Source organism: Monodelphis domestica, chromosome 4 (assembly GCF_027887165.1).
Source record: "Monodelphis domestica isolate mMonDom1 chromosome 4, mMonDom1.pri, whole genome shotgun sequence".
In the NCBI taxonomy this organism is placed as follows: Eukaryota; Metazoa; Chordata; class Mammalia; order Didelphimorphia; family Didelphidae; genus Monodelphis; species Monodelphis domestica.
In genome coordinates, this window is record NC_077230.1 from 294,921,414 (window position 1) to 294,933,910 (window position 12,497).

Sequence of the window (12,497 nt, forward strand, 5' to 3'; positions counted from 1 at the left end):
ATTACTTAGTACTTACACTTTGCTACCTCTTTTCATGACATGCTCTAGCACTGGTATTCTTTCAGGTGAAAAGAAGAAATCATTTATTTTTTGTTGTTCAGTTGGTCAATTGTGTCCAACTCTTTGTACTGCATGGACCATAACACACCAGGCCCTTCTAACCTCCACTCTCTGTTGAAATCTGTCAACACTTGTGTTCATTGCTTCCATAACACTATTCAACCATCTTATCCTCTGCCACTCCATTCTCCTTTAGCTTTCAATCTTTCTCAGCATCAGGCCCATTTTCCAATGGGCCATGTCTTCTTGTTGGTGGCCAAAGTATTTAAGCTTCAGTATCAGTATTATTCCTTCAATAGAATAGTCAGTCTGAATTAATGTCTTTAAGTATTGGCTAATTTGATGAACTTGTCCAAGTGACTCTCAAGTCTTCCCCAGCACCATCATTCAAAAGCTTTGATTCTTGCAGAGCTCAGCTTTCCTTATAGTTCAACTCTCAAAGCCATACCTTATTATTGTAAAATCTATAGCTTTGACTATATAGATCTTTGTTGGAAACTTGATGTCTTTGCTTTTTTAGTATGCTGTCCAGATTTGCCATAACTTTCCTTCCAAGGAGCAAGAAACTCTTAATTTTATGGATGAAGTCACCATCTGCAGTGAGTGATCTTTGCACTCAAGAAGATAAAATCTGACATTGTTTCCATTTTTTCTCTCTCTATTTGCTGGGAAGCAATGGGACCAGTTGCCAAGATCTTAGTTTTTTCATGTTGAGCTTCAAAACAGCTTTTATAAACTCCTTTTTCACCCTCATCAAGAGGCTTTTTAATGTTTCACTTTCTGAAATCAAAACAGCATCAACTGTATATCTCGGGTTGTTGAAATTTCTCCCAGTAACTTTAATTCTGATTTTTGATTCATCCAACCTGGCATTTTGCATGATGTGTTCTATAAGTTAAATAAATAAAGTAGCAATATACAAACTTGTTGCAACTATAAGTTGTTCCATGTTCAGTTCTATTGGCTCTTGACCCACATACAAGATCCTTAGGTGACTAGATAATCTGGTACTCCCACCTCTTTAAGACTTTCCACATTTTGTTGTGAAAAGTCAATGAAGGAGAAGAAGTAGATGGTTTTCTGGAACTCCCTTGCTTTCACCATAATCCAGCAAATATTATGGCAAAATGATATCTAGTTTGTCTGCTTCTTTCAAATCCAGGCTAGACTTCTGATAATTCTCAGTTCACATACATGTGAAATGAGCACAAACGTTCAACAATCTGAACAATCTTTGGCCTTGCCTTTCTTTAGAATTGGGAGGTAAACTGATCTTTTCTAATTCAATGGTCACTGCTGAGTTTTTCAAATTTGCTGGAATACTGAGCACAGTATTGCAACAGTATCATCTTTTAGGATATTAAATAACTCAATTGGAATTGTCACTGCCACCAACCTTATTGTTAGCATTTTTTCCTAAGGCACACTTGACTTCTTTCTACAGCTCTCTTGACTTAATTTGTCTGGCTCTAGGTCATACCACACCATCTTGGTTACTGGAGATGTTAATATCTTGCCTGTATAGTTCTTTTGTTTTTTTTTCTGGCCACCTCTTCTTACTCCCTTCTACTTTTGTTAAGTCCCTACCATTTTTTGTCTTTCATCATGCCCAGTTTTGCATTAAAGACTTCCCTTAATATCTCTTATTCTCTTAAAACAATCTTATATTTCCTATTCTATTGTTTTCTATTTCTTCACATTTCTCATTTAAGAAAACCTTATCTCTACTTGCTGTTCTGTGGAATTGTCCATTTCATTGGATATAGTTTTCCTTTTCTTCCTTTCCTTTTCCATCTTTCCTCAACTATTTGTAAAGCCATATCAGAAAATAATTTTGCTTTCTTGTTCTTTCTCTTTGGGATGTTTTGTTTTGTTTTGTTGTTGTTGCTACTGACTCCTACACAATACTGTCAACCTCTGCCCATAGTTTTTCAGGTACTATATCTTCTAGGTCTAACCCCTTAAATCTGTTCATCACTTCTACTTCATAATCATAAGGAATGCCTTTCCCTACTTACTTCAATTTAAGTTTTAATTTTGCAATAAGAAGCTCATGATCTGAGCCACAATCAGCTCCAGATCTTGTTTTAAACCGAGTTGTATAGAGCTTCTCTACCTTTGCCTGCAAAGTATTTAAGTTTTAATTTTGCAATAAGAAGCTCATGATATGAGCCACAATCAGCTCCAGATCTTGTTTTAAACTGAGTTGTATAGAACTTCTCTACCTTTGCCTGCAAAATATATATTCAGTATGATTTTAATGTTGAACATTCTGTTATGTCCATGTGTAGAATTGCTTTTTGAATTCTTCAAAAAGAATGTTTTCTATCAAGTTCTCTTGACAAAACTATTTTACTCTCTGATCTGCTCCCTTTTATATTCTAGGGTCAAATTTGCCTGTTATCCTCTTTTGATTTCTCATTTAGCTTTCCACATTTTTATAATGAATGTGACATTTCTTTTTGGTATTATTTCTAAAATATGTTGTAGATCTTCATAGAATTGATCAACTTTGGCCAAGACAAACCATTCCATATCACATTAATATTAGTCTATGCTCTAACCACTGATGCAAAAATCATTTCTATCTTTGAAAAAAATTTCCAAACATAACAGCACTCTAAACACAATACATGCATAACATTGTTTTGGGAAGGATCTAGGCCTTTATTTCATTAATGTGGAAAATTCTCACTGTGAAAACCCCCTCCACAGATACACCATAGCAATCCTTTCCAACTGAAGTTTTAGAGTGTTATATGAGACACTAAGAAGTCTAACTGACTAAGTGATTTATACCCAGAGGAGATATATATTAAAGAAAGGACTTGAATGGGGGCTTTCTGACTCCAAGGCAGGTTCTCTAGCCACTAGTCTAGGCTGAATCTCTATAAATTTATATGGATAATTATAATGATCTTTTTGAGGAATAATATTTTATTAATAAACTATAATTGTGACAATCAGAACTTCTTTATGAGTAATAAGAATGAATAAAATTTATAAATGGTTAAACTTGAGTATATAAGAAATTATGTAAAATTAGAAGATAAATGGAATCTACATCTTTAATTTTTTTCAAGAAGTGGCATTGCATTTTTGAACTAGGTTCTGATCAACTGCTAATACTTATTGCCAAGGGCAAGTCACTGAACATCTATGAGACTCATCTGCAAAATGAGGATAATACATCTATAGTTAATAATTAACAGGTTAGCTGTGAAGCTCAAATGAGATCATTAAAAGTAAGGTATTTTGCAAATCTGAAAGCACCATATAAATGACAACTATCATTATAATTCCAGTAACAATGAGAAAATGTTTAAGATGTGCTATAGACAAATCCTAAGAAAATTATGATTTCCTAGAGTTAAAAAAAATTCTATACACAAAAAGTACAGCAAAATGACTTCTTGAAAAATAAAATAAGAGAAAACAATTCTCTATAAATAACAAAGTAAAAATTTAAACGTAGAAAAATTAGATCAATTAAGCAAGCATTTATGGCATTGTACTAAGCAATAGGAATAAAAAGAAAGGGAAAAACCCCTCAAAAACAGATCTTGCCAAGGAGCTATCATATTAACAGAGGAGAAAACACGTAAATAAATAGTACAAGCTAGAAAATTCAAGATTAAAATCTGATGTAGACTAATTTTATATATAGCACTCTTTGGTACTGAAAATATAAGCCATCATATTCTTTATGTAATTATGTTGGCTGCTCTTATAGGAGTCCTTTAATTCTGTATGTAAATTTGACAATTTTTATAATAGAGTTGTGTGTGTAATGCCTTGACAAAAAATACATAACTGTCAGAAAAATTATGGCTTTTTTTCATATAATGCAGATAATATCTGCATATGAGTTTAAACTGTTTTCTCTTTACTATCTTTTATCCAAATTAAATGAAATATTGAAAACAGTTTTAGAATTTAGGATTAAGAAAAATGTTCCTAAACTTCTTTGTCTTTGGCATTAGGACAGAATTCCTCATTCTTAACTGGCTCTCTATAACACTAAAAAATACTGTCCCAAATAAACTTTTAACATTTAAGCATTCAAAGGAAAAGTTACATTAATTTCCATGAGGCAGAGAAAGGTTTAACAAATTGTGATATATTAATATAATGGATACTATAATATTGCAAAAAATGATAAAGGGTGGGTTTTAGAGAAACAGGAAAGATCTAAATAAATTTTTAAAAGTGAGCACACACAGAACAATTTTTACAATAGCAATAATGTGAAGACAAACAACTTAAAAAAATTAGAACTCTGATCAAAACAATCCCCAACCATGATTCCAGAGGACTCAGAAAGAAGCATGCTACCCACTCTGCTGGCAGAAAAGTGATGGACTCAGGGTACAGATGAAGACATAATTTTTTTAGACAAGACTAAAAGGGTAATTTGTTTTGCTTTGCTATGCATACATTCTTAAAGGGAATTGTTTTTCTTTATTTTTCAATGAAGGCTAGGTAAGAGGAAGAGAAAATAGATTTTTATTAAGTAAGTCAATAAAGAAAAGTTAAGTAACAGATTGTTGATCTGGGAATATGGTTAAGTTTGGGAATTCATGTCAGATGACTTTACCAAAATGAAAAGCAAAGCCATCTGCTGACAATTAAGAGGGAAGCATTTCTGGGACTTTAAGAAAGGAAATCTAGAAAAGTCACTTTGGAGAGTGTGCAACAGGTACAGAATAAAAAAGGTCAAGAGTCAATGGCAAGGGCCCAATTGAAACTGATAAATCTAAAAAAGATGAGGTATTCATGATTCTCTGTCTTCCTCCAATATGCACTGTGATCAGGAAGATAGACAGAAAAAGGAAATGATGGAAATAATTTAGGTTGGAGTGGGTAGAAAGTATCATTAAAAATGCCTAACCAAAGTATTCACAGCATAGATTGGAAGCAAAAGACCTGTCTTGTGTTTAAAGCTGTGAACAGATAACCATGCTGCATGAGCAATAATTGAGCAAGACTTAGCATACATATACAGAATTAATTGTGACCAAACACAACATAAAGTTAACCTGCCATTGTTGGTGAAATACAGAATTGACACTGCTACACAGTAATTGGATTCTGAAAAGAAGTTCAAAGAGATTATAATTTTTTTTTTGCTTTCAACAGTCAAATTGAATTTTAATTTTTTCCTTCTCTTTGTTAGTTCTATATCTATAATCACCATTAATGTGAACAATTTTCCCTAACTGCATTAACCTTTTAACAATGATCTTCAACTAAACCTAGAGAAGGGAGGTCGTAGGTTCAAATCTGGCCTCAGACACTTTCTAGCTATGTGATCCTGGGCAAATCATTTAACCCCCATTGCCTAGCCCTTACTACTCCTCTGCCTTGGAACCAATACACAGTATTGATTCTAAGATAGAAGGTAAGGGTTTATTAAAAAAAAAAAGATTAGGAGAATGGATTGTGCTTAAATTCATGTGAGCAAATAGGACTGCAAATCTGGATTAGCAGAGATTTGATGCGGGAAAGGATATGATAGCATAGGACAGTGATGACAAACCCATAACACACATGCCAAAATGGGCATGCAGAGCCCTCTCTGTAGGCATGCCTGCAGTTGTCTATCAGAGTTTGATATTAGAAAGGCAGAGGGACTCGGGAGCTGCTCTCCTCCCCTTCTCCATAAACCTGAGGACATTCCTCACTTCTGCCCTTCTACCCAACAGCCCAATAGGAACACTTCCTTACTCCCCTGTCTGGGACAAGGTGCAAGTGCACCTTACACTGCATGAGGGTGTAATGAAGACAGAAGCCTATTGAGTCTGTGGTGAAGGTGATTCCCATGGTGGAGTTGGAGAGTAGCTAGGTTTGAGAGGAGCATGACCCACAGTGTGGCACATCCCTGGAGGGGAGCAAAGAGCTCGGGCCACTCTCTTTCTGCTCTCCACCCACACCTCTTATCACCCACTCCCTTACCCAGCAACCCAATAAGAGTGTTTCCTCCGTACCCATCTGGGGGTAGGTAGGGCAAGGCATCTGTCTCTAAAACATTTGCCATCACTGGTATAGGATGAGAGTCAAAAAAAAAAAAGGCGGGGGGGAGGAGTGAGGGCATTAAATTAGGGGTTTTCAGCAAGGAAGAGATAGAGGTAAAAAAAAATAAAATCTTATGGGAGCCCAAAAGGCACAAACTATATACAACTGAGTTAGCATAATCTCTTCCTTATGACCTTTTAACACAATTGACATTATCATTCTCTTTTCTAGAGAATCTTCCTAAGCTACCCATGTTTTTCTTAGTCTTATCCTTTCCTACCATCACCTCTTTTTCTTGCTAAACCATATAAAAGCATACCATAAAATAAGGAGGAAAAATAATAATTTGTAAAATAGATGAAATTTTTCCTATCTCAACATCCTTGATTTTTTTTTTGGCTTTTTTGGAAAGGAAGAGTAAATATTTTGTAATTTTCTCTTTGTGGGAGTAGAATTTGAGATAGGAATGTAAAAAGGAGAATTATTAGTTATAAGACATCACAAGAGTCCACAAGGTCTTCTAAGTTGAAATACTTAAGAACATCAACAATGTAAATTTAAACTTTTATTATTCTCTATCATTCTTACTTTTCATCAGATAAACCATAAAGACCTCAAGACATGAAGAGGGGGCAGCTGGGTAGCTCAGTGGACTGAGAGTCAGACCTAGAGACAGTAGGTCCTAGGTTAAAATCTGGCCTCAGACACTTCCCAGCTGTGTGACCCTGGGCAAGTCACTTGACCCCCATTGCCTAGCCCTTACCACTCTTCTGCCTTGGAGCCAATACACAGTATTGACTCCAAGAGGGAATGTAAGGGTTTTATAAGAAAAAAAAAAAGACATGAAGAGGATGAATCTAAAATAATACATTTGATTTTAAGCATTATCCCTTCCCAAGCATTAAACTTCTTTCTGGAAAAGTGTTTTAGAGCATTGCATTTTTGCATAATCCAGACAACATTTTTCTTAGATCCATTCCCCAAAAGAAAAGACTATTTATTCTTCTACTTTGTTCTCCAAGCAAACCATATACTATATTGCCTACTTAAACTACAAACAGAGCAGCGTATCTTATCAGCAAAGGTGAAACAAAATTCAGTTATGACTCATCCTGAAATGTAAATGGAATTAAAAACAACACAATTGGACAAAATAAATTCTCAATTAATTGAAATAAGAAGAATTACAATCTGGAGGCAGGCTGAACAAATCATACCAACTGTTTCAAACTAATAACCTTATATTCATAGATCATAAAACAAGTATGTTATCATATAAGAATTAAATCTATTCAGCTGAAATATTTACTTATAGAACCTTAATTTTATATATGCTCATTTTCTATTTAAAGTTGAATATGCACATGCACACACAAACATATGCTCATAGTCTTATAGAAACTTAAAATAAATATAGTTCTTACCTGGACTTTTAGCTATCGTTCCTTGTAGAGCTCTATGAGCATATGTGGAATAGCCTACTAATTTTGCCAGAAGATCTCTACTGCTAAGTAATTCATCTAAACAGTTCAGCTGGTCCAGACTAGGGTAAAGAAAAACCTTGTAAGCTACTTCTCGTACCTAAATCAAAAAAGTAAATTATAATTAATATTAATTCCATTACACAAAATTGTACATAAGCATAAAAAATGACAAATATCATCTTACTATGTCTTTACCTGAAGATTGATACAATCATCTTTATCCAAAAGGATTATAAAATGACCAACAGGTATTTGAGAATACACACTGCACAAAAAACCAACCTATACAAATATCTTCAAGGAATGGCACATAAGGAAGAAATGAACTATAACATAGCTTTCTCATCTAAAGATTAAAAGAAATTTTATACCTAATCATGATTTTAAACACATTTAGAAATGTTTTAGTGCCTTGAAACAGTCTAGCACAAAATAATACTATTTCTTAGCTCTAGTGCTGAGATTATTAAAGGCAAAAAATGAATTTATCTATTACTTTACAGTTCTAGACTTCTCATGTGACTTTATAATGCTAACTTAACAAATACTATAGCAAAAGAAGTAAATACTATTTATGATAGGGTGGCATAAGAGTTGTTATGTTGCTCCTCAAATTTAGCTTATATAAAACTTAAGTTTTTTATTCTAATTGCACTCTTAGTTCCATATAGTTTCAGCCCCACAATTTCCCTATGTGCAACAGCTAATCCACTAATTTGCAGAGATGATACCTGTGCTAGATGCTTCAATATGTAAAAATAAGGTTACAAGACTAAGAAAAAAGATTTCTACAGGACCCCATGGTCCAAGATACCAGAATTATCCCTGTCTCAGGTCTTTAGATTTTGGGCTAGGATCTCAGGGTAAAATTAATCTCTTTTTGCTTCCTTCCCTGTATCCTTAAAGCTGAAACAGATGATAGGTGAGAGTTACTCCCTATAGGAGTCATTCTCCTCTTCTTCCACCCCCACCAACAGTTCACACTTTTTAAGCAGTTTTGTTTTAGAGATCAGCCTGGGACTCATAGCTTCAAACTGTCTGAAGGACTGCTGTTCACAGCTATAGAGACTGATCGAAGAGCACCAATATCATTAAGGAGAAGTAAAAAAACAGAGAAGGGGAGAAGAGTAGTGTATTTCATATAGTACTTGGAGCTTCCACACTGAAGTTAAGGAAGATTATATTCTAGGAATGAACTGAGAGAAAATAAGGGGAAAGTAGGAAATATAATTTAGAATGATTCACCTATATCCATGATGGTGAACCTTTGGCACCTACAGGCCTCTCCCTGGGCACTCTCAAACCCCTGGCTTGACTATCTAGGAGGCCATCCCCACCCACAAATGCAAGGGGTGGAGCATTCTAGCCTCTTTCCACAGTTTCAGGGGCTGAGCACAGATGAGCTTGGTTCAGCTCCCAAGTGCCTCTGCCCCATCCCCCTATCCCATCCCCAGGATCCTGGGAGCAACAGTGATGGTCACTCCCCTTAGATTGGAAATAGAGTCTACCCACCTATCACCCTGCAAAAGGTACAAAATCCTTTTGGTCTTCCTGAACCCTTACTAGGTGAACAGAACAGTAACAGTTCTGCTTTTGTAAGCAAAGAACTGATTGGGTCCAAGGCCTGCTGGTTGTACAAACCCTAATTAAAAAAACCTGCTGAGCAAATCTAGGGCTGAGACCCATTCACTAAGCCCTAAAGGGATATGCTACTCATATCTTCCCTAATCTTTCAGAGGATGGAGAAATCATATACCCCCACCCAACTGAGGGAATCAAGCCAGCTAACACCTCAAAATGGGAGGATCCCCTTCAAGTCATCTTATCCACCCCCACATCTATAAAACTGAAAGAGAAGAATAAATGGACTCAAGTCCCTTGCATTAAACCCTTTATTGCCCAGAAACAGGTGGCAGTCTTCTCCTGTGAATCTTGAAATTTCTCAGACTTGTGAATGTTAAAAGATTCTCAGACTCTACCTTAGAACATTTGGTTAAGACCATTCCCCATTTTAAACAATGAAGCTACTTAGATCTAAAATGTGAGAACTCTACTTAAATCAGAAATGGGAAGACCTCTACTCAACCGGTACTTAAGACTGCTTTAGGGAAGAAAACTCCTTGCAGAACAATGAAAAGTACTTAACCCCATACTTAAGCCATGCCTATTTTTAGAATTATTACAAAGGGGTGCTAAGTACCTATATAGGTCAGGCAACTTGTGAATTTACAAGGAGCAAAAAGGTGAAAACTTATTCAGAAGTTTTTTTCTGGTTCAAACTTACTAAAGGGATTAGTCGACTCAGCTGTGAATTCAGAATGGGCTGTCCTTTGGAAAACGTCTACTGTGATTGGTAGATGGAAGAACTTAGGGGAGGTGACATAGGAGAAAACCCCCTATATAAGAAAAAGGAATCTCTTGAGAAGAAGCTCTTGAGAGACAGGCTCTAAGGAGGGTCTCTTGAGAAGAATCTCTTAAAGGAAAATCTCTAAGGAGGTCTCTCAAGGGAGGCTGACTTTGGCTGGAACTCCCTCTGGGGAGACTCTGTCCCCCAGAATCCTCGCTTGAACAGATCTTATGGTGAGTGATAACTGACTGACTAATCTTTTCTTTTAGGACTTAGGCCTGGGTTGGCCAGGGCTACCCTGGGCTGGTCTATCCTTTTCTCATTATTTCCTTTTTCTCTCTTTCTCTCTCTCTTTAATTCCTCATTGTATTATTAATTAAAATCTCTATAAAACCCTGTTGACTTGGGTATATTCATAATTGGGAATATTTCCCTGGCGACCACCTTATATTTAATTTAAAACCAAGACACTGTAGTGAAACATATTTTCTGCGGTCACAATTTACTCACCCACTCTTTTATCTATCACAATTTATATCTTCCACTATTTTACTCACTACAGTTTACAACCTCAACCATTTTAACTCTTACAGTTTATGGCTCTCACTCTTTTAAATGTCACACTCCTGGGTTTTGAACTATGTGCACCCAGTCACCTGGGCAGATAATTCCCTAATTTAATTAGCAGTAGCTAAAGTGAGTCTCTCAAAGCATAGAAAATCCCCAGGGCAGCTCCTAGCCTGTGGTCTCCCTGCCTCAAAGGCTCACCAAATGCCTGAGGCTTCCAGGAATCCATTCCAGTTCTAGCAGCAGCCTTTCACTTTGAATATCCCTAGGATCACCAGTATAAATACTTTGATAAGGGTTAGGTCACTGATCCTTTTCCTTTTAATATGACTTAAGCACTGTGTAGAAATTGCACTGGGAACCCTCTCTCCTCCAGGAAGGAAAATGAGGCTGTATTACTCTAATTGTACATACTGGTATCCTTAGTAGCCAAGCCCCTACATGCAGTCAGGGGATAGGACATACAGTTGGGGATGGAGCATGGCCCCGTAATCTGGGGAGATGAGTGGGGCATGGCATGGGGTTCCTAAAAAGTTTCAAAAGATTTCTGTCATTGACCTACACTCATGTCCTGAGCCCCCATATCTCAACTTCCTGTACTTTTCTATTATCCTAAAGTTTCCCACCTTCCCTAATTCACTTTAAGTTCACATGAACACTAATGTTTTTTGTTTTTTAAAACCTATTTAATTTTATTTTAGAAAAACTTAGGTTTTTCCGTAAATAGTTTGTAACTTTTTTTCAAAGAATATTTATGTATTTTTTCTCCTTTTGCAAAAGATTTCATTTTAAGGATACAGTTTAGATTAGAAGCAAAGTAGGGATAACTTTACTTACCTTACCTTGGAAGAGTAGCATCAATAATAAATGCTGCCCTAAGAAGAAAGTCATTTTCTTCCTTTAAGATTTTTTTGCAAGAATTAATGACAACTTCTATTATTGGGCTTACTAACATTATATTTTAAAAGATATTCTCACAGCATTGCAGAATTATTTTTAAAACAATATATGTAATTAGCACTAAAAGCAACTTTAAGAACTATAAAAGTAATTTTCAAATACATACCAAATCATCGGAAGACTCTGCATATAAATTATTAACTAACAGATGTTCTCCTTCACATTCAAAGTTATAGTGGATATAGCCAGGTAAGAGATGCTTGTCAATTTTGTTGGGAAAATGAGATCTCATAATAAAAGTGCTGCTCAAATCCAAGATCTTAACATTAAGATCCACTGCTTTTTGACGCTATATATGAGAGAAATAAAAAAATAATTTAGTTCGATTAAATTTTACTGATCTAAACTCAGTTTTTTAAGGTACCTTGTAAAGGTAGAAAGTTAAAAATACAGATTATTATGGATTCAAGTCTATAGTAATATGTGCACATTTTCTTATTAGAACAGAAAAAGACTATCACCAGCATAAGGAGTGTCAGTAAAAATGCTCAAGAATCTAGAGATGGGAGTGTCTTGTGTGAGGAATAAGGAGGCCAGTGTCACTGAATCACAGTGTAGATGGGAAGGAGTACGGTGTGAGAAGTCTGGAATGAAGGAGGGAGCCAGGTATAAAGGAATCAATGCCAAACAAGATTCTCTCTGGGATCCTAGAGGTAACAGGAAACTGCTAGAGTTTGTTGAATTAGGAGGAAGGGAGAAGATGAGGGTGACCTGAGACAATCAGGGAGGGACTTTAGGAGTTTGTCTGGAAAATAATTGACTTGGACAATCAATTTGGCAAAAGGAGTACTGGAGGGCCACCAAATAAAAGTCAATTGTGATATAGTCCAAACATGAGGTGATTAGGTCCTGTACCAGGTTGATGGCAATATCAGAGAAGAGAAGGGACATATATGAAAGATGTTATCAAGGTAAAATTGACAGGAGTTGGCAATAGATTGGATATTGAAGAAAGGATAAGAAAAAGAAATGTCCTGAGAAAAGAAAACAATGGGAGAAAGAAAGGGGTAAACATGAGAAGGTGCATAAGAGTCAATACAATGAAAGAAGATGGTGGGGTAGAC

General features: G+C 35.8%; 1 protein-coding gene across 3 annotated transcripts in view; it reads right to left on the minus strand.

Annotated features, from left to right (window-relative positions):
• The window catches only part of MIPEP (mitochondrial intermediate peptidase), a 189,192-nt gene that overhangs the window by 150,938 nt on the left and 25,757 nt on the right, over window positions 1-12,497 (minus strand). For all 3 annotated transcript variants that reach the window (XR_008911377.1, XM_056794692.1, XM_001375696.4), the window contains exons 6-7: window positions 11,540-11,722; window positions 7,500-7,656 (exon numbers count right to left, since the gene is read on the minus strand). Coding sequence is in view for 2 of the 3 variants with exons in the window: in XM_056794692.1 (XP_056650670.1) it covers window positions 7,500-7,656; window positions 11,540-11,722 (340 nt within the window). In the remaining variant the exon portion in view is untranslated. The remainder of the gene's footprint in view (window positions 1-7,499; window positions 7,657-11,539; window positions 11,723-12,497) is intronic.